The sequence below is a fragment of the Vollenhovia emeryi genome, unplaced genomic scaffold (genome assembly GCF_000949405.1).
Source record: "Vollenhovia emeryi isolate VEMERY1.0 unplaced genomic scaffold, V.emery_V1.0 DF939144.1, whole genome shotgun sequence".
Classification (NCBI taxonomy): domain Eukaryota; kingdom Metazoa; phylum Arthropoda; class Insecta; order Hymenoptera; family Formicidae; genus Vollenhovia; species Vollenhovia emeryi.
Window position 1 is genome coordinate 1,406,284 of NW_011967222.1, and position 22,880 is coordinate 1,429,163.

Here is a 22,880-nt window from a genome sequence, read left to right on the forward strand (position 1 = left end):
CCCCTCTCGCGTTTCTTCCGGCTGTCACTCGGGTCTGCCGGAGCCGCGGGTTTTAGGTTAGCCGGACAGTGGCGGAGAGGCCGGTCGAGCGCGCGGTGTGTGTCCGAGGTGTTCGCCATTGACCAGCCGTGAACCGCTCAGCGATACTTCCGTCGAGGGCATCGCGCTCCGGCGAGGGAACGAACGGCCGTGCAGTTAAATGACAAGCGATCATGGCGACGCCCACCTGTGACAAGAAAGCGAGGGTAATCGTTCTAGGAGGTGAGGTATCGCGCCGTATATCTGTGCGCGCCGGCCGCGCGCGGAGCGGAAGAGCGATAAGAGGGTGACGGCTGACCGGGAGACCTTTATCCGTTTGCGGTTTTGCAGGATGCGGTTTCATCGGCCGCAACCTCGTGGAATATCTGCTGGACAACGATCTGGTATCCTACGTGCGGGTCGTAGACAAGGTGCCGCCGCAGACCGCGTGGCTCAATGCAAAGCATCAGCGGGTGTTCGAGCACCCTTTGCTCGAATTCAAAAGCGCTAACTTGATTAACATAGGTAAATTGTGTAGCCGGAGGCCGCGGCGAGATTCTTGCTGAATAACTTGACTCGCAGCTGTAACATTTAAAAGATAATGATCTTTTAAGTCTCGGTGTAAGAATAGCTGAGAGTTTTCACAAGTACAGGTTCTAATTGTTTTATCTGTCCTTTATGTCGTAAGATTAATTACTGATTCGTTACGTGCCTCGGTTGGCCGTGTCAAGTATCAGAGCTGATGTAGATAGAAATGTGTAATGGGATTTTCATTTTTTTGTTGTCCTCCCAAAGCGTCCTGCCAAAGCGCATTTTCCTCCGACGAGCCTATTGATTATGTGTTCAATTGCGCCGGGGAGACGAAGAGTGGTCTGACGGATCCGGTGTATAAAGAGGGCATTTACAAATTGAGCCTCAATTGCGCCCAGCAAGCGGCCAAGATCCGAGTCTTGCGTTACGTGGAGATATCCTCTGGCAACCTCAGTGCCTCGGAAAAGGTATCCCTCTCAACGGCGTACACTTTGACACGAATATGGATTTAGGATTGATCGTTATGCAATGTTGCATAGATCCCTCACAAGGAGGACAGTGCCGCAGAGCCATGGACGTTTGTCTCAAAGTACAAGTTGCAAGTGGAACACGAACTGAAGAATATAACAGATCTGAAATACACCGTACTCAGACCGGCCATTATATACGGCTGCGGTGACAGAAACGGCCTAGGTAATTCCAAAGGATATAGGCTCCTCTTGCAGTTTACCACAATACTAGAACTTGGTCTATTCCGTAAAAGTGACAAGTTGATTGACCACACATTTCTCGGAACTAGAACTTGGGTCAAGTTCTAGCATCGCGGACACAGGCCTTGAAAGGATGAAAAGCAAGCGAGTATATACCTTGTTAATTTGCAGCACCGAGATTGGTGGTGGGCGCAGTTTACAAGCATCTAGGGGAGATGATGAAGTTGCTCTGGGGTCCGGAACTTCACATGAATACGGTTCACGTGAGAGACGTTGTCAGAGCTATCTGGCACGTGGCTAACAGACCAGAGACGGTAGGCCAGACGTACAATCTCGTGGACGAAGGAGATTCTACTCAAGGTTCCATCAGTGCCATAGTCTCGGAACTGTTTAATATCAATCACGATTACTGGGGCACTGCGCTGTCTACACTGGCTAAAGTATGCAGAATTTTATCCCTTTGATCTTACAATTAGTACGTTATACGTGTGTATGTATCTATAGTTTATCAATTTCAGTTTAGCAATGACACGCCCAAAAGAAATTATTAATATTTCAAAAAGATACTATCATATAAACCTTACGCTTTGTAGACCGATATGAGCTCCGTTGTCGAAGAGGTGAACGACAAGCACATGACACCTTGGGCGGAAGCTTGTCGGAAAGATGGAGTGGAGAACAGTCCGCTATCTCCGTACATAGATCAAGAACTTCTGTATAATAAGCACCTGTATTTACAACCCGGAAAGTTGTCAAGCACCACGGGTTTTACGTATCTATATCCTAAATTAACGAAAGATGCTCTTGCGGAGGTAAATTGTTCGTTTCTACAAGTGTCCTCGAAGAGAAAACTTAATGCATAATAATGTTCACGGATTTACAGGTACTTAATGATTATGTGGCCATGAGGATCTTCCCGCACTCCCTGTTTTTGTGAACTTAGCAATACCGACTGCCGAATTTGAATATCGATCAATCTCTCTTGTACGTGAGGATGCTACAAATACCAGATATATACACGGACGCCGAGCGTCGTTCACCTTGTGCCTAGAAGGGTTCTATACAAGTTACATACATATATATATATATATTCTATTATATACATCTTTACTTGACGTTTTATACGCCAGCAAATAATGCTAAATGAGTTTTATAGAGAGAATGCGTATGAAATTGGAATATTTCGTAGGCGGCCTATTGCCAATGTGATAAACTAGCAATTAATGTACTTAATTTTACCGTAGTTCTGGAAGCACGGCCTTTTTCGCACTTAAAAGATGGCTAGTCAAACTGCGACGTTTAGGAATTATTCGGTACAATGTTCTTATCTACGAAGACAGTCATATGTATAAGAATAAATACAAGACCTTTGTAGTAGTCTGAATCAATTTCGATGAATATTTTAGAGGATCATTTGATCGAAAAGAAGCTTTTTATATAGCAATTTTTCCAAGACTCCACTAATAAAGTTGTTGAAAATCTATGTACGCCTAATATTGCTAGAGATATTTAACAAGTTCTTTTTATATCTACATTCCAAGATGTACATCTTCCACAATGCTGTGAATCAAGTTGACAAGTCTTTCTATTGAACAACTGTTGTACGCATAATTTTATTGTCGATAACTCGTACGACCTAAAGAATTGTATTGAATTAAGTACAAACACTGTTGGAGGTACGTTTAGAAGATATTCCTACAAAGGATATTCCTTATCGATATATGAATGATTCTTCATATTGCTAGATTTACATATACGAGCTGTGCGCGTTTGCACAGTACATACTTAATATAAAATAAAAAGTTATATTCTATCGAATGCCTCGTAAAGATATTATATTATATCATACTTTCGATATTCTGTTGTTACGTCGATGTTGCTGCATATTCTTTGATAATAAAGTTGCTCCATTTACGAAATCGCATTGACTCACCATATCCTGTAAAATCCACCTAATACTGCAAAAGGGACATACGTTGTTCATTTACACCAAATGTGCATTTGTACACTGTCTTAATTTTATTGAATCAGTGGTTACAACAAGACGTGTTCAAGAAGGGTCAACAGTATTATTAAATATTTAGTGTATTTAGTCTTAATATACTTCAAACAATAAGATTATAATTTCATGTAGTTCATTATACGTAATATATTAAAATATATATTTTAATGTTCTTCGCAGGTAATATAATATGTATATACAATCGCAGGTAAAAGTATGTACAAAGTAACTGCACCCTAAAGAATAATTGTCGCATCGAGATAATGGGTAGATCTAAATCGGAAAGAAGGGCGAAATGAGGGCTTGCGGAAAATAAATTAATAGTCTTCTTAATACACATAATAATTATAATTAACGGTAAATAGTATAATATAAATGAATAAAATTACTGGGTTCTCTTCTCCCTTACACATTAGGTGTAAAATAAAGTGTAATGTCTCGCGGCTATTATATATACATATACTGTATGTGCTGCGCACACGCAATATATGTGTATACATATATATATGTGTATATATAATATATATATTTATATATATTGTATACACGCGCGTGCGTATATATCCACCGGGCGTGAAAATATAATCTTTGAGGTAAACTGCATTTTAAAAAAATTGTAAACAATAGTCTAATAGGTACCGACGTTAAGTTAAAATTAAGTAATGTAAATCACTCTGTGCTCAGAGTGACAATTACGGAGGTATATTCGTTCGACTAGAGCCGCCGTACAATACAATCAATATTTGCTATTGTGTATTTAACACTACAGTCTGTCTGATGAATTATATCGTACTCTGTATGAAAGGAATGTGTGTATGCATGTGTGTTTGCGTGTGTATATTATATACGGAGCGACCGCGGGTGGGTCTTGCACGGATTTCATTTATACGCGCGATTTAAAAAGACGATTAGAACGTTCTTCTCTTTGGCTGCCGCATCGCGGGTATTTCTAAATTAAGAAAGGCGAAATTAATGCGCAAGTGTGAGTAACGTCAATAATAATTGTTGCGGAGGTCCACGACGACGGTGCCGTGTCCTCCGGTTCATTCGGCAAATTATGACAATTGATGATCGATGAATGCGCGCAATAGTTGTTACGGTGATAAGTAGATTATGATCTATGATATAACATTTGTCATTTTTCCGACACTCGCGTTCGCCGTAAATACCAGGGAACGTATTTATCGCTAGACGCGAGATGATGCTTATTGCTTTTGTATGTACTATAAGGTAATGTTATCTTCGTGGACTTTGTACATACAGAGTGCGTCACGTGAAACTCTCCAGCAGGGTCGTGCCGTAAAAATCGTCATACGGATTGTTGAACGGTACGTTCACACAAACTTTTTAATACGTATGTAAACAAAATTAACGATATACATTATAAATCGGATAACACAATATAGAAAGAAACTCTTTCAAATTGTTAACATATCAAATTTTCATTGTGTCCAGGGGTACAGAGTCAAAATGTTCCAAATCGTTATTAATTTTTCGTGTTACATCCTAAACTGTGCCCAAACTAGCAGCTAAAAGTAACACAAGCAAGATATAAATTTGGCATTCCTGACTGAAAATATGAATTCTCGACGACAGATTACTTATTGTTATGCACGTAGGTGTAACTATTTTTTACAAATATTTTACGCTCAACCCTGCCCTGCAGGTTGTCCTCCTCACGAGGGAGGAACGGCCTGCAACCGCTTGACGTGAGGCACTCTCGTTAACGCGATTTCACTCTCCTGAACGGCGACTCTATAGTCAATTGTTCACGACGTAAAACTTTATCACATCCACGAAATTATTCAAGAGCACTATGGTATGCATGTACGGAGTGTTTGTCGTTTTGTTTAAATTACTGATTGCTGTTGGCGTTTCGATCGCCGCTGCGGCTACCTCTTTGTTTCTCTCTCTCTCTCTCTCTTTATAATACGATATTCCGTTATGATACCGCGGATATGAAGTCGGGATTACAGCAGCAGAATTGTACATGTGACCGGAGTGACATACGTTACAGCTAAGGGAAGTATAGTACATTACGCTACTTAAACGTAAAAAATGGGATGAGGACAGTTCCGATAGGTATAAACTCATTCTCTCACGAAACTTATACAACTGTCAGTTTATATTCAAGAGCTCGCGTCCACGGGAAAGTCGTTTAAATCCAGATTATTTCGATATTTATAATCGAGAATTCTTTTAAGTTAGCAATAAAATTACTACACTTTTTCCTAAATAAAATCGCAAATTCAGAGAAACAAATGACTAATTTATACGTTTGGCTCTTTAGAGAAGATATACGCTTCATTTGGAAATTCAAATTTAAATGGCATTTTATAAATGCCATGTCGGATAAATTATGGAAGGCATAAATTACACTCGATCGCAGTCATATCTGAACTTATCCAAGTGTGGAGATTTCTGTCCGAAAACATTCGTGGACGCGAGCCTTAACACCTAAGTAAAAGCATCGAATACTTTCTGCTGCTTATACGTCATACCTGTCCTAAAGTCAATTCTCTTTTTGATGTCCGAATTCGATTTTTTTAAATATAATTAACAGCTGTCTCTTTAAAATTATTCCCCCAAGTGCTTTGTACGCTGCAGATATACATAAATATATGTATGTACATACATATATACATGTTATTTTCCAAAGCGCAAGAGTGTATAATAACGTGAAAAAATGTATCCTTCTGATGTATACTATTAACAATACGTAATAACCAACTAAAGGAACAATCGGTTCAACGTCCTGCTCTTTCTCGTTATTATACGGCAACTTAGCTATCGTCAACGCTATAGAAGTGATTCTTCTAAAATATACCATCAACAAATACAAAAAGTACATGAAAAAGCATATGAACGTATATACCCTCAACAAATATGGAAATAATATAAAATGTAACAGGCATTACACATTATATATGACAACAAATGCAAAACAGATTAAATAAAATCGTAAGCCAGATGCGTTGAATGCATGCAAACGCATTCGTAACAAGTAAGGGTTGCTGCACAAAAAAGAGAAAAAAAGAGAAAAAAAAAGAAAAGAAAGAACTGTTTAAGAATATATAAATTCAATAATTGTATATGCGATTCTATATATATGAGATTCTCATAATTATATTTATAATACATATAACAAGTTCCATGTATTCATGTGTAAATAAAACGATTCTTTCTATTTCGTAGAACTGTATCTGACCTGTGTAAACTATATAGAGCTATTGTAAATGCGATTTGCAAAGTCCAGTAAACGGAATAAGTAAATCATGGTGCACAGTTAATCAACTGAATGCCTCCCGTATTGAAACGCAAAAGGATTGGCAATACGACGGTGGTGCGTTCCGGTCTCTCGAAATTAAACGAAGCTACTTTCGGGACAGTTTCAATATGCTGGATGTCTAATGGACTCCGTTATGGAAATGCGGTAATATTCTATGGAATGAAGATATGATAGTCCTTTTAATATGTGCAGATCGAATTAATTCTAGCGTTAATTGTTTTCATACTGTGCTCATGGTGACTATGTTATTGCATGATCCAGTGTAATGTGTTCATCTAAAGTATATGCTGAATGTAAAATGCAATAAATAACAATTAGTGGAGGTACAGTAATAACATTGACATTTCTACGTCTCACTCTAAACGATATAGCTTATTCTATCAGGTACTGCGTTGGGTTTTTCTGTCATGGTAACATGCACCAGTCTGGAATATGTGTCTTGTAGATTCGTCACGAATGCTGCTTCTTTCTTTTTGTGTAATACACAGAACTGCTTTACCAGTTAACACGCTAAATATCGTACTTACAAAATGTTGACATTAAATCGCATATCGATTACCTAATCGCCTTAAAAACGATATCAATCTTATGAACGGAAAGAAACCCGAGGAATATGTAAAATTCTTCTTACGCAACGTATTGCGTAAAGTATTTTCACATAAACATTCTCCGACAAGGTTATCTGTTAATTATAAAAATATCGTCTATTAATGCAGTCTTTGAAGTCTCTTATAGAAGTAAGCAATTGTGAGAAAACAAGGTGGCCTGTTACACGCCATTCATTTGAATCGTAATATTCTGAGCGCGATTATCTTTCTGAATATTTCTTCCCATTCATAGGATCTCTCTTTTTAAATTTAAAGTATGATATATCGATAGTCCACTTTAAACTAATACAAAACTTACATCAGATATTTTAAGAGCTATTTAACAAATCCTTCATTTGTCATGCACACTAGCTCCAAATGCAAAAAAAATTTTTACTTTGATTTCTTGGAGAAATCAATTTTTTTTGTAAAAGTGATACCTTAATGACACACATATGGTATGTTAAAATATAGAAAGAAAAATGTATAGAAAAGAGAGGGGAAAAAATAGAAAAAAACACGGAATAAAAAATTTTCTTAACATCTCTAAAAACGCGTAGCATCTGGTTAGAGCCTTTCCCTGTTTTCTTAATACTAAACGTTCTTCCTTTGTTTACAATTAAATATCAATGGAAAACTTATTTTGGAATGATCAGTGTCTCTGCTCCATTTTAAGCAATCGTCAGCCCGAAAACTGTTATCAGAATGAAACTTTGTCAACTTTTAGGCCATGTTGTGCCCGGATATTCAGCAATTTTGTGTCCCCAAACGCGAAGGAATGCACGTCCGCATGTCTTTTTTTTTCTGTATTCCAAGTGTGATATTTTATGGACATATTCACAATCAACAATTATTCTATTCTATGTACAGAGGCATCGGAAACTTGCTGTTTTTCATTTCAGTTCATTTTGTTCGTGCATCTCTTAATTTTCAGCACGTCGACAATTTACTTAATTTATATATATACATATATATATACAGAATTATTCGACATGTTGAGGATCGAAGAGCGATACATTTTAATACTCTCTTGAAGCAACAGCCTATGTTCGAAAACGTTGCACATTTCACTGCTAAACAATTCTCAATCAAGAACCGAATAACGAAATAATTTCGCTAGCAGTATTCGCTAATATACCGATAGTGAATGTCCTTTCATAAAACTTTAATATCAAAACTCTTTAACTATATCTATATATTAGCGGCGAGCGTGGCGCGGAGAGATGTGCGCTGCTTACAATTGGTAAACAAATTAACAAGAAGATCTGAATTTAAATCCAGTCAAGAACGCTGACTTTTCTTCGAACATCAGCTCTTGAAAAAAAGTGGCAACCATTAAAAGTATCCTGCCACATTCCTCTAGAGTCTGACCCTCCAGATTGGGGGTTGGACGGTAGGTTTGGCAACCTACTCCCAGAGAAACAAATCCTGTCTAGAGTATAAAAACAAGGCCTCGAATTGGAGGAAAAAAGTAGAAGAAGCCCAAGTCCGACTTGGACTGCAGCGCTATTAGATAGATAGATACCTATATATAAATTCTCTTCGAGAAAATACTTAATTTTCATCCTCAAATGATATTTTGAATCATTCTGTATACATACACGAGTCCGGCAAACACTTCACGTGTCGTTTATGCGACCAGTGCACTATGCAAAGGATGCAATGAATTTTAGAATTGCGTTGCTTTCGCTGAGATGCTTATGTAGACGAGCTTTGTTCTCCGCGCGATAAATGTATTTTGCTCGTATTTACAACGTGGCGACCAACGTCGCGATTTCCTTTTCCGAAACGGTGTATTATTTACATCAATCATGTGTCAGACAATACTCCTGCTTTGCGAGGCTGCTGCAATTTGGCATTGCTTTTGCTTTCTCGGGGCTGGACATCGCTATTTTCTTTTTCCCGCGCGTTGATTCGGACCGTGACTGCGACCGATGGCAGCCGTATCGACCGTAAGGAAGGAGGAAATAGGAGAACTCATGTACTCCTACCTGTTGTACCTTGATAACGCTGAGAAGCATTGAACACCTTAGCGTATTGCCTAACGCACTTTCACCCGTTTGGTCCGAGCGCCGGAACAGGTGCACACGTGGCTTTCGGCGATGATAAAGTCTCACCGTCCGGACATCCTGAATTGTTATTTAAACTGCTAGCGCTACTGCCTAAAGTACAATTGACCATTGTGAGCTGCGTGCCCTCTAGATCTTGCTCCTCTTCCTCCTCCTCCTCCTCCCGTTGATTATTCGAGGCAGAACTGCCTCTCCTTTTGTACTGCAATCAGGAGAATGGATGGAGTTATTAATCTACAGCGCATCCTCATTAGCTATAACATAACGTCAAGGCGCGCAACTATACCTGAGGATTCTCCATAATATGAACATCCTTCGAGCCTCCATTCACCTCCCACGGCGACAGTAAGGGTTCTTTCGCGCAAATTTCGAAAACCCCGTTAGACTGTGCGCCCTACAGAACACACGAGATATATTATCTCTTACTCGTACAAGTTCAGTCTGATCGAATATCCGTTTGGTTACCTTTGCGTCCGAGTGCGGATTTGTCTCGACCGGCGTCGACGGACACAGCACTGCCAATTCAATCTCATTTGGGGCACCGGTGGCGTTCGCTTGTTGACCCACGGAGGTGGAGGACTGCTCCGCGCAACATCCATTTCCGTTTCGCGATAGCACACACCCATTTGTAGATTGAGCGTCGTTTCTCAATCGAGAATTCTCAAACTTTCTCCGGCAGTATATACTGCACAGGCATATCATGATAAATCCGACGCTTATGCTCACTCCGAGGATCACACCTGTTTTTTTTTTTACAAAGAGAACGGTTAATAATGGTAGGCGCAGTTATTTATTATCCAAGCCTAATGTTTTCCTCACCTAGACTTCGATCGGGCTTAGAGTTTTTCTCATTGCCCGACGGCGCGGGTACTTTCGACGTTCCACCACTGCTACCACCATTACTACCGTTACGACTAGTACCGCCGACATAAACAGTAATAGGATACGATGGCTTCCCATAGCCAGCTTTCGTCGCTGCCCGCACCGTAACGAAATATTGTTTCCCCGGCGTTAAACCTGGTAGGTGCGTCGTCGTCTTATTACCGAGTATGATCAAGTTGCTCCATGTCGTCGCCGAATCCATGGCATATGCGACAATATAATTTTGTATAATGCCGTTTGTGTTGTTCGGCTTCTCCCACGTAATTCGTACATTCGTGTTGTCCTCCAGGAACCAATATAATCCACCGACTTTACCAGGAACTGTAACATTTCGTTCGTGATATACAAAAAAAACCGACGTGCACATATTGTTGTTCTATTAAATAGTAACTGTCAGACGCTTACCATCTTCGTTCGTATAGCATTCTATAGATTTACTATAGAAGCTCGTCCGATTTGTATCGTGCTTAATGGCTTTCACTTTAAACTCGTATAAAGTAAAAGGCTTCAGCTCGTCAACGCTTGTTTTCGTGTCATTTCTATAACATATATTTCACAAAGATTCAATTTTTTGTCGTCAGTGGATATACTTAGCGCAATCAATTATAATCATTTCAAAAAGATCGGGTTGTACTTACACGATAGAACATTTAGAATTGTTAAAATTTTGCGCATGCACCGCATGATAACAAAATTCGAACGAATTTACGTCGTGCACACCGGACAATGTCCAGGACACGTTAATGGACGTAGGCGAGACGGGAGTAGCCTCCAAAGCCATTGGCACAGTATCTAAATTGCAAGATTATCGCATAAAAAATGATTTATTTCTCTACACAGTGCAGATATAGTCCATAAAAGTCTGAGAAACTTACTAGGATCGGATTGTACGGTCTCTACGTGTTTCGTCAAGCAACCTGTTGATTCACCCGAGCTCACCATGCACAGACGCATAGTATAAGAAACGTTCATATCTGGATAAAAATTGATTGCATTTATAATTTGTACGGCAACATCGTTGAAAAATAACTTTGTTTAACACAGAATACCTACCAAGATCAGTAAATAGGTATTCGGTAATGTTCTGTGGTAAATGAATATTCTTTAACTTCTCGCCATTTTGATTTTCGCAATAAATCTGCCAGGAATCGAACTGTGATTCAATTTGATCGCTTTGCTTGAAGTTGATCTTCCATTTCATCTAGCATCGAAACGTAAGTTTAGGAGAGCCATACAAATTTTGAAAATCAATCGACGATATACCAACCTTGATTATTGAGGCGTTAACAATTAATACTTGAATATCTACAACATTTCTTATAGTAAACTGATTGGATTGATTGGTAGTCGGCATGGTTACAGTAATCCAGTCTAATTGTGCTTCACTAATATTTGGCTCGCCCTGCTTCGTTCTCGCCAATACTCGAAGATCGTACCGCACTCCAGGCTCCAAGTCTACGTCCAAAATACACGATTCTATTAGCGATTATTATCTTCGTAAGGCGCAAAGAGAAAGAACGATGGGATGGAAAATATACCGGAAAGTATGTAGTATTGAACAGAGGCAGGTAGATAGTGCACCCATCTGGAGGCTGAGCTCTGGTGGAGTCTCCACAATAGTTTATATTCTACCACGTCGCCGCGGGACTCCTTTTTACTCAACGGCTCCCACGATACATTTAGTTTTGTACTACTGATTATATCCACATTCATTTTTGGTGTGCCTTTAGGAACTGTGGAGGCGAAATCGTTAATTCAAATTAAAATTACATGTTTTTTTTCTTACGAAATAAAACCCATGAAAGCGAACAGAAATACGTACCACTTGGAGCAGTGGAACACACAATGGTGGCCGATTGATCGCTAGCACCATAGTTGTTCCACACTCGTATGTAGAACGAGTAATTTGTAAATGGTTCAAGAAGTTTGGTTACTTCTACAGACGTAGAATTCCCTGGTTCCGGTGGCGAAACTTCCTCCTTACCACCTTCTGCCATTAAGGGATACATAATAAATGTATAAATATAGACAATTGAAGTAAAAGCTTCTCAGACCTGTCCTTACGCTTATCCCAAGATATCATCGAACTCACCTACAGGGCTATAATGGACGGTATAAGCTGTAATACTGGTATATGGTACAGACTTTGGTGGTTCCCACGAAATTAAGATTTTAACTGGTGAAACAGCATGACACTTCAGAGAAGTGGGTGTAGCGGGACTATTATGCGATGTATTTACTTGGAGCCGGCCAGCAGCCCAAATTTCACCCACTGCATTTACCGCCACACACTGGTACATGCCAGAATCAGACGGCACTGTTGCTGATATTGCTAATTCTATTTTATTATATTCCTTAACGTAAGTTGTCCTGCGACCTATCGACATACAGAGCGCGCGATTAGTTGCGAGAGTAAACGAAGATTACCGAGCACGCTCTTTCCTTGGCGGGTCATAACTTTGTCTCCAATATCATTACCATTGATAGTAATATTCATTGAATCTTTCAGCCAATAAATTTGAGGTACAGGTAATCCTTGCGCCTGGCACTCGAATCTCGCTGTTTTTCCATTTGGACAGATTTGGTTCGTCGGCGTTTTTACAAATGACGGTGGTATTAATACACCTACAGTTACATTCTGCAATAATTTACACGGGATGTATACATACGTTGTTAATTTACATAAACGTGTTAATTTATGATATAGTTTATCGAAATGACCTACACTGGCAAAGTTTTTATTTAAAAAAGTAACGTCGTTTTGGTCCCGAGGATTTGGACCCTTCTAAGTTACTTGAGAAGGGTCCAAATCCGGGACCGAAACGTCGTTGGTTTTTTAAATAAAAACATTGGGCAGTGTAGGTCGTTTCGATAAACTACATCATTGGTTTTATATTACTGGCGATGACAAATCTATCTGTGAGTGCTAATTTATGCCTAATGCCCGTTTCTACCAATGCAGATTAACCTTAATCTCGGTTTAAATTACTTCTTATCTAACTCGTAAAACTAGAAAAAGATAAGCAAGTTGTACCGAGATTGAAGTTAAACTGCGTTGGTAAAAACGGGCATAGGTCAATAACATTTCGTCGAGATTAACCACTTACCTGTACTTCTAAGTCATTGGTAATAGAATTCTTTGAAGAGCACAGGTAAACACCGGCATTGGAAATGTTCACGTTTCTTAGCAACAGTATACTAATGCCAGTGGTGGAATTAAGAAGGACGCGAGGTTTTGTAACATTATCTGCGAACAAATACGATTGAACGTATTAAGATCTCTAAAGCAACTAAACAAGCGTACCTTGCCCGCCAAATTTTTTACCTATATAACGAGGAATAAATGACCATGTTACAAGTGGTGTGGGATAACCAGATGCAGCGCATGCCAAACTAAGATTCGACCCATTAAGCAGCCTATGATTGTACGAAACCTGTGGAAACAAAGACGATGGCGTATGCGTTTTGTTGCTCTCCGTTTTCGCGATAACCGTTAATTTTGCTTCTTTGCTCCTTTTGGTCTTCTTTAGAAATTCATTAGTGACTATGCATCTGGAATAGCAGCAAATTCCATTTAGTTTGCGAGAGAAAAATCAACGGATATAAAATAAACGTGATCATACTATACCTATATAAGCCAGCATCTGACAGTTTCGTTGCACTTATATACAGAACACCTGGTGGTACCACAGAATACTTTGATTCATTATGATAGGATAACAATGTTTCATTATGCTGCCACGTAATATTGGGTGGGAAAGGAACACTGTCAATCAAGCAAGACAACCTTGCGACTTCGCCTTCTCGAACAGTAATATTTTCCGGAGTCTCTTTAAATGCATGGGCAAGTTCTGCAACACGTAACACTCGTTACAATAAATCTGACTTGTCGCGTCGAGGCAGAGGACCATGTCCGCACTCGTACGGTTGTGGAGCATCGCGCTTACCTGCTATTTGAATAATGGTGGGAGCTGAACGTATCGATTCTCCTAAACTAGTACGTGTTACGCAACGATATTCATCTTTATTATGGTTTCTAGCGTTAACAATATTATTCCTTTCCTTTTCTTTGAACTTTTGTATTTGTAAATTTTGTTTCTGCACAGAGTACGTCGAATGTGTGTTAACATCATCTCAAAGTGTACATTGTAATCGCGCGACGATAAGTTCGTACAAGTATTACGCGCGCACCTTGTAAAAGTGAAGAGAGCCATTGGAAAGAAGAACACAGCGAGTAAGACCACACGGAGGTGCTGGGCTTCCATTGTGCAACCAGGTCACAGTCTCGTTGGAGCCAGCTGTACAACTGACTGTGATCCCCCTTTTTCCTAGTATCACATGGCCACTAGGTTGAATTTCCAGCGTCAGTCCAGATCCTTTAGTCAAGCCAGCGTCAGAACCGTCCGGTTTCGACACGTTCCTACCGCTGACATTTCCTCCGATACCTTTAACACCTGTCGGACCAGGTAACTTGTACATTTATATCTTCGCGGGATATGAATACAACATTTTTGGGATCTCAATCGACATCGAGTACGCAAGTACGAGAGACAACACTTCTTTATGTTGCGTGGACTGATCAGAGATTGTGCCAGTGACAATATCTTAATCAATTCTTCGAGGAGTCCAACGTATAGCTATTTTCAGTACCTTGGCTGGGCCTATCGTAATACAAGTGTACAGTCTGTCTGTGCCAAAGTGGTAATTCATTTACAACTGACCTCGATACGTCACGCGTCGTTTCATCGCTCGTTTGTCGGATATCGTTCTTAGTTTTGCAACGTTTTCGGAAACGGGCTGCCGAAATGGCAATTCATTTACAACCGACCTGCCACGCGTTATCTTCGCCACTCATTTGTCGGATATCGTCCTCAGTTCTCTAACGTTTGGCGAAACGAGTCGCCGGCAAAACTCACCAAGGAGGACGCGCTTAACTGATTGGGAACGCGAGGCCAGATACCGCGGGCCGAGAAACGCGCTCGCGACGCTTGCCACGGCGAAACGCCTATCGCGGCGAAAACAATATCGGATTACTCGGTGATAACCGTGCGTCTCTCCTTCTCCGTCTCACCCGGGGGAACAAGCTAGCGGCAGGTCGCGCGCCAGCGACGAGCTGGCCCTCCCGGGAACGTCGACGATGCCTGGGCCCATGTGCGCCGTAATAAACCAGTAACATCGTCGCCCGGGAGAGCTCGGGATCCCGGCGGATCGCCCATGCGAGGAACGCTGGCAGGGACCGTAAACACGGGGGGCGGGGGGGAAGCGGAACACGCACCTGCGGCGCAAGCTGGCTTCAGCACTTCCGTGATCAAGACGCTCAGCAAGAGTACTCGCGCCGCCATATATCCACGCTCATCGGCAACCGCGTACCGGTGCGTGCGTGCGTGTGTTGTTGCGTGTACGCGCGCGCGCGTGCGCACGCGCGCGTGTGTGTGTGTGCGTGCGTGTGTATGTGATGTGTTTTACGTATGTCGTTTCACTGGTAGAGGAGCACGGCCGTGGTGCGCCGTCGTCGATTCTTCGTCGCCGTCTTCCTCGACTTCCTCGTCGTCGTCGTCGTCGTCGTCGTCGTCGTCGTTGCCGTCGCCGCCGCCGCCGCCGTCGTCGTCGTGTTGCTGGCGCGCAAAATCCGTCGACGCATGTTTGACATCGTCGGCCTCGATCGGAGCCGGGGAGGGACAGAGACAGAGAGAGGGAGAGAGAAAGATGTCTCGCTGCCGCCGGCTGTTCCGTTCGCCGAGCTGGAGCGCCCTTTCCTCCCTCCGCCCCCGCTCCGCCTCGCCGCGCCGCGCTGCTACGCCGCTATCGCGTGTGTATGCGCGCTCTCACATAGTCGACCGGCGCGGCGCGCGTACCGACCCCGCGGAGGCGTGAAAACGACCGGCGAGACCGCGGATCGCGGACGCGCGACTCGGCACCGTCGCCGGCGAACCCGTGCCCGCACCACCGCCTTCGCCGGCGTGAGAATAGGTCGTAGCCGCGTCCCGTCGTTCCTTTCAGCACGCGACACTCTCGTTCCTGCTTGCCATCTTCCCTCGGGCGTCCTCGGCGTTCACCGCCGCCTGGCAGCGCGCGAAGGAAACACGAGCGGCGCGCGAGGGGAGGACAGGCTGACCGGCGGTCGGTCCTGCAGGCACACTCTTTGCCGACACATTCGAATGTATACAATAGAAATCGCATTGGACTAACATTTTGTAAAATGTATGTTGGAATGTAAAAACGTATGTACAGTTTTGCGAATAAACGTGAATTTTCATAGATCCGTTGCCTGAAAATGGATGGATTGTAACAGATCACTTAAACGCGACGCGAGACGATCGCGTGGCGCGGAAAATAATCGCGACGCGACAGCACGCGGAACATCCGCCTCGCTCGACTGAACCGCGCCGACTAACTCGGCTCGATTAGATTGTTTTTGTTCGAGGTCTTTACGGCGCTACGTTAGTTTTTTTTTCGAACCGGCGCTCGGCGACCGTGTTGTTTACGACGCCTCGGTCTACGGTGCTACGTCATTTCTTGGAATCCGCGCTCGGTTTTCGGCGCTCGGCGAAACACGGTCACGCCGTACGCGAGATTGTTCATGTGGCGGCGACGAACGAGTCTTTCTTAATACGCGTCTGCGACAAGTACGGGGCGAAACGAATAATTAGCGATCAAATGTCATCGCGTGATTGCCGAATCCTTGCGATTCGCCATCGATGCTCGGTTACCAACAGTGATAATTACGGATTAATTACGCACGATAATTGTTTCTTTAAACGATGCTCGTATTCGGACGTCTCGTATCGTCGCATTGAGTCTCTCGTGTAGCTTCGAGTAAAATCTGTTGGCTGTTTCCAGGTTGAAAACGCGAAATGATACACGAAATATGGAATTCACGGAATTTATAAATGAGAGTGCACGTGCGACATTGAAGTTTTAATTATTTTCGGACGATTGTGTCTCGATTAAGTTATTTGAGTTCCGTTTATTGTCGATGTTAAAATGTATAATTTTCCAGATTTTCGTTCAGCAACGAAAATGTATAATCTCGAAAATTTTCTTTTATTAACGGAGTTACACAGTGCAGAACCTCGAGTCGAATTTCATCGCGAGGCGTTCAAGTGAAGAAATCGATTAGTCTTTGTAACATTTACTCATCGATAGTTTAAATTGATACATCGGCGATTTTTGTTGATTAAAATTCGCACCATCGGATTAATTTACAAGGAATGCCGAGTGCAAATAGTAACTCTGCGCAATCGTATATTTCTCGTGCTTCTTTGCCTATCGCGTGTAATCAATACTGAAGTGTTATACAAAGTGCCACGAAGTCTCCATCATCTCACGAGATTTGGCCAATCGTATCACAAAATTTCGTCAGTCATACCACGAAACGTAAGAACACACGCGGTACGAGATCGCTAACGAGAAATTAAATATGAACGATTCCCTCTTTACACTCGGTAGAAAATTCGGTAATACTGAAGGACATTATTATATATTTCCGTTTACATGTGAAATTCAACGAAGCAGGCACGGCGTATCGTTTTTTCCATCGTTTATTCGCCCAAGTTATTTCGATGCTTTTTTGTCACTCGCGCGCGCACCGCTCGTCACTTGTTTACGTCGAGCCGCCGCGCCGCCGGCGGCCGCCGCGCGCCGAGGTCAGAGAACATTCCGTCGCATTACCATTCGTACCGCCGATACAGATGCCACGGGACTGTGCGCGCGACCGCGTTCATCCGCGTAATTGAACGACGCGTCGCGACGCGTCGCGACGCCTCGGCTGCCCGATCGAGCTCTTCGATTTCGCGCGTGCCGCGCGACTTCCGTCTTCGTCTCTCGGAGCGCGCACTTCACTCGATAAATACGGGAAGTGGACCGCCGAATCGCCGGTCTACCGTTCGTGCTTGCTGCTTCGACGGAGAAACCGAATGCGGAGGAGAACCGCGAGTGCCGAATTGTCGTCAACGCGCAAGCTTATGTGCTTCTTTGTGCGAGTGACATCGAAGTGAAAAGTGATACACAATCCAAGTGAAAAGTGATACGCGATCGTCGCGCGTCGTCGACGCGACTCGCGTAGTGCCGCGCAGTGTAGCCGGGGGAGGGGGGGCAGCCGGTACCGGCGCCATGTTGGTCCAGGCTCCGAGGATACGCAGTGGATCGTTCGCCCGCGTCGACGGGATCGTCGCAACGCATTTCACGAAGGCACGCATGACGCCGGTGAGCTCGACACCGATCAAGTTTGGCAATCGCGGCGCATATTCGATACTCGTGCGTCGATGATCCACCGAGACGCGTATTTCGCGAGGAGCCGGGAATCTTCTTCCCCGTTGCCGTCGCGCCGCCGTAACCTCGCGCCACGCCAATGTACCGAGCTCCCGATTCCAATTCGTATCCAAATCCTCTTTGTGCGCGCGGAATTTCGCGAGTGACGCGCGCGGCGAGGAAAATGTTGGTGCGAAATCGCCCCGCTATCGGCCGCATTCGGTCGCTTTTCTCGGGAAACGCGCGAGGTTTACCCCTTCTCGCCGAAACGTTCCCGCCGATTTGCGCGAGCGCCATCGAGCGTATTCCCGCGCGCGATCGCGTCGCCCGCTTCTCGTTTGCGATCGAGCCCGCGTCGAATAACGTCGGGACAATTGGCTCTTTCGCGAGTGTTGCGCCGGTGCGAAACGGAGGAATCTGAGAGGAACCGGCGGCCTCGGAGGCAACGGGCGACGGCGAAGTAACCCGCTGGCGAGTGCAATTATTTTTTACATTATTCTCGCGTTAACTCCATTTCGCAGATTGTTTTATTTCCCTTTTCGTTTACCCGATTCGCCCGTTCGAACGATACACACGGGCACCGGCCGAAACATTAATTTGTACGTACGGAATAAAAAAGGAAATTTTTGTCTGTGACGTACGAAAACGTTCGCGGAAGACTCCCCACGCAGCACGGGGAACTCCCGGGGAGCTCCCGGGGAGCTCTTAAAATTGGTCATAAGCTTCACTTGAACTTCAAACGAAGCTCGCAGGGAGTTTAAATGAGTTTAACCTATCAATTAATTCGTGTTATCATATCGTCGTCCATTTAAACGAACCGCAGCCGGTTCGTCGTGTCGTGTCGCGTTCGGGAGTGCCGTTTAAAGTAATCCCAAAGACATTTCAAAGCCCATTTGAAAACTAAGTGTTTGTAGATACAGTGTTTTTTAATTTACTCGTTGACTTTAACTGAAGGCGGACGTGACGGAATTAAATGTTTCACATGGGTTTTAGAAACGGGAGTTTATAATATCGCGCGAAAAAAACGTACTTTGCTTACGCGTTCGCGAGTGTTGGAAGAGGCTCATGGGAGGAGAGGACAACCTGAGTGGAGGAGGAGGCCCGGGAAGGGCATCAGGCGTCAGCGGAGCAACCTTGCGGTAAATTATATTTTCTTTTGTATAAAATTAATCTCTTTTCCAGTTTATTATTTCGAGTTGTTTTATATCATAATTCGATAGAATTTCTAACAATAAAAAATAATATTTAGAAAACAAGAAGCAATTTTAAATTCAATAAAAGTTTATTCTCGTGAAAATCTTTCGGGGAAAATCTTACACGATATAATCCTTTACATTTCTAACCGAATAAAAAGTTCGATACGCGTAAGATTTATATTATAGTTTGCAATATTGGTTTCCTTGAACACTATTTTAATGTAAATGTTATGTTTGTATTACAGATTCAACGTAGCAACGTAGCAGATACAACTCCGCTGTTGCGCATCGGGTCGGTAAGTGCCAATTTTTTTTTACTGAGGTAACGGATCCATATTACGTAGATCGTAGAGATGTAGATCGTAGAGATGTAGATCGTAGAGACGTAGATCGTAGATTTGTTCATTTCTTAGATCCGTTACCTTAAGATGGACAGGTTACAAAAACATTATACTTTATGTAGTATATTTAATCTATCGAAGAATAGTGGAATTCATTCTTTCCTTTAATAAGACCTCTGATGTTCAACGGATCATTTAATTTCCTTTCACATTCTCTTGATTTCATGGGGCACATTTTCCATCTTGAGAATCGTTGAACACGTTGCAAAAATTACGCGAAGTATTATTGATGAAAATATATGGCGAATTATTCGATCTAATTTTTTGTAACCCATCCATCTATTTTTGACATTTTGTACATTTTACTTGATACACTTTCAAGATGCGTATTGCATGAACGACACAGTCACACGCATCTTCGCGGTCGGTTTTCGCGATCGGTTTTGCATCGAGAAAATTTTCTTATTAATTTTTTAATTTTATCCACATTATTATTGATTCCAAGTTTTCACGAGATATTATTAAAATCGGTATACATATAACGCAAGAAATTTTTTTAAATATTTAACTTACGATTTCGAGTTGAAAGAACAATCAAAATGGATTCATATCTTTAATTATGTAAATAACGGAATAGTGAAAATATATTCGATCAATTTTATGCAGTCAGTTTTTACAAAGAAAATTCTTTTTTAATTAACTTTTTCTATCGCATATTTTTCGATACGATCGACGCTCGCTTATTATTCGAATCGAGCAAATAATGACAAATCGACAATGGAAAGTTTTTCTCTTTCCTATTGGTGTCTGGTCGAAATGTGACCAGATTATATGGCCAGAAATGACAAAAGGTAGGTCCAATCTGGCCCAACGAAAAAAGAATTCACAAAGTGGTCCTTATTGACCACAAAGGTGAATTATGATAATATGTAATTTTTTAAAAAGTCGGGTGGGTTCTTTTTCTCCATTTTCTCGTATATATGCGAGATTTGAATAATTTAAATTAAATCTTAATCGCGCGCGAGTTAATACCCCAAATCTATTTCTAATAAAATCGCGTCGCGGTTTTAATTAAAAATTTGTAGACTCGTTAGGTTTCAACACGGGATGGGTAACAAAACGGACAGATAGGACTATAAACTGAAATACGCCCGGGAAAAAATTTTCACATATGATCATATATAATCATATATGCTCATATACGAAAAATGTCCATATATGAGATACCATATGTATCATATATGAACGTACATGATAATGTGTTTGTCATATATGACAGTATATATGACAAATACATTATCATATACGATCGTATATGATAATGTGTTTGTCATATATGACAGTATATATGACAAACATGTGCATCATATATGATCGTATATGATAATGTATTTGTCATATATACTGTCATATATGACAAACACATTATCATATACGATCATATATGATACATATGGTATCTTATATATGGACATTTTTCGTATATGAGCATATATGATTATATATGATCATATGTGAAAATTTTTTCCCGGGCGGGTAGGTAGGAATTCGGGTAGGCAGGGTCGGGGGATATAATTTGATAGTTTCGTTATAGACAAAATAAATTTAAATATAAAATATAAATATTTTATATACTTGTAAAGTACATTGTAAGAAAAATAAAATAAATAATAAAAATGTTAAAAATCGTATTGTAAAAAAAAGCGGACCGCCGTTGAATCGGCGGGGGCGGTGGAGGGCCTCTTTAGATTGACCTGTTTGTATCGAATGAAATTTTAAATTGGATTCAAATAATCTTTTAATTGATAAAACTTTGTTTGCATATTTACAATACGATTTTTTTTATTTGCCCATTGATAAACAATGTTATATGTATAATAGGCATAGCTACATGTTTCACATTGTAATTTCTTGTTATTAAATCGCATATCAAATGTTCACATAATGCACTCTCTTTTTCTTTTATAATGTTGTGAAAGAATTAAGTAATGATATGAAGGAAACGATTATTCCAAAAAAGAGGATCGCCGATAGAAATTGGCGGGGTAAATTGGTAAAAGGCCTCTTTAGATTGATCTGTTTATATCGAATAAAATTTTAAATTGGATTTATTATGTATAATATCTGTTTTTAAATATTCAATGTGTATATAGCTGTTCATAGTCTCTCTCTCTCTCTCTCTCTCTCTCTCTCTCTCTCTCCCCCCCCCTCCCCCTCCCCCTCCATATTAGTCCGTGATTAATAATTAATTTTTAACAACGCACCTTGTAAAGGAATTTATATCCAAATTGGAAAAGTCTCAGCCCGCAAAACCTGAGTGGTGCTTGTGTTACTTGGAAATAAAAATTGTAAACTCTGTATTAAGATAATCGATCATTAAGGCTAGTTTCCTTTTAAGAGACACAAATCGACACAAGTTAACATACTCGAGCACAGTTTGACACTGTGAAATGGCAAGGATTTAATTAAGTACAAAATTTTAAGAAAAGGTTTTGTCGAAAAAGGTTTCATCGAAATACTCAGAGCGGATGCGTTCTTCGGTCTAAACACACTCTGACTCCTCCCGAGGAGAGTCGAAAACTGTCGATTGAGCTTGAATTATAAATTCTAAATGAAAAGCGACATGTGTCGATTTGTATCCAAAATATCGACTGTGTTTTCTAAAAGGAAGCAGCCATAATATCAATTTCAGTTTCCGTGAAATCAGAGTTTAATTCAGACAGTAACGTCTTTTAATTTAATGTTGAAGCTTACATTTTCACGTATCTCAACATCACAAAAGAAATACGATATGTTACTTTCGCTTGTTGCATTTGCCTAACATTAAAATCAAATTGATATTATACTTTATATTGTGAATACTTTGTGAATACTAATACTTTCAATATTGTGAAATTTAGTATATATTTCATATACAGGGTGTCAGATTCGATATGGACAATCCCAAAGATTATAGTAGATTGGGTTAAACTGAGAAGAAAAGTTATATAAAATTTTACAAAATT

The 22,880-nt window shown here is 41.3% G+C and overlaps 2 protein-coding genes across 4 annotated transcripts; one reads left to right on the forward strand and one right to left on the reverse strand.

Annotated features, from left to right (window-relative positions):
* The first annotated feature begins 66 nt into the window (after nt 1-66).
* LOC105566526 lies at nt 67-3,178 on the forward strand. The gene is made up of 7 exons (XM_012020597.1): nt 67-261; nt 370-543; nt 814-1,016; nt 1,089-1,242; nt 1,431-1,699; nt 1,853-2,071; nt 2,143-3,178. The coding sequence occupies exons 1-7, from the start codon at nt 213-215 to the stop codon at nt 2,194-2,196; spliced, it is 1,122 nt and encodes a 373-aa protein (XP_011875987.1). The 5' UTR covers nt 67-212; the 3' UTR covers nt 2,197-3,178.
* Nucleotides 3,179-3,255: 77 nt separating this feature from the next.
* LOC105566524 (protogenin-like) lies at nt 3,256-15,852 on the reverse strand. 3 transcript variants are annotated; one of them, XM_012020596.1, is made up of 20 exons: nt 15,506-15,852; nt 15,364-15,469; nt 14,280-14,542; nt 14,036-14,186; nt 13,717-13,939; nt 13,414-13,640; nt 13,196-13,335; nt 12,567-12,726; nt 12,181-12,465; nt 11,911-12,078; nt 11,627-11,821; nt 11,356-11,543; nt 11,142-11,289; nt 10,964-11,062; nt 10,727-10,880; nt 10,494-10,627; nt 10,026-10,409; nt 9,672-9,946; nt 9,493-9,600; nt 3,256-9,408 (listed from the first exon to the last, which is right to left on the reverse strand). In XM_012020596.1, exons 2-20 carry the CDS (start codon nt 15,428-15,430, stop codon nt 9,190-9,192), a joined length of 3,588 nt encoding a protein of 1,195 aa, XP_011875986.1. In that variant the 5' UTR covers nt 15,431-15,469; nt 15,506-15,852; the 3' UTR covers nt 3,256-9,189. The 3 variants fall into 3 exon arrangements, with proteins under 3 accessions (XP_011875986.1, XP_011875984.1, XP_011875983.1); XM_012020594.1 differs by having other exon boundaries at nt 15,364-15,462; nt 15,499-15,852; XM_012020593.1 differs by having other exon boundaries at nt 15,364-15,852.
* Nucleotides 15,853-22,880: the final 7,028 nt, after the last annotated feature.

Coding starts and splice junctions, on each gene's coding strand:
- LOC105566526 (XM_012020597.1), top strand. CDS start 213: ATGGCGACGCCCACCTGTGACAAGAAAGCGAGGGTAATCGTTCTAGGA. Junction 1,017..1,088: donor ACCTCAGTGCCTCGGAAAAG/GTATCCCTCTCA, acceptor AATGTTGCATAG/ATCCCTCACAAGGAGGACAG. Junction 1,700..1,852: donor CGCTGTCTACACTGGCTAAA/GTATGCAGAATT, acceptor TACGCTTTGTAG/ACCGATATGAGCTCCGTTGT.
- LOC105566524 (XM_012020596.1), bottom strand. CDS start 15,430: ATGGCGGCGCGAGTACTCTTGCTGAGCGTCTTGATCACGGAAGTGCTG. Junction 13,940..14,035: donor CACCATTATTCAAATAGCAG/GTAAGCGCGATG, acceptor TACGTGTTGCAG/AACTTGCCCATGCATTTAAA. Junction 9,409..9,492: donor ATATTATGGAGAATCCTCAG/GTATAGTTGCGC, acceptor TCCTGATTGCAG/TACAAAAGGAGAGGCAGTTC.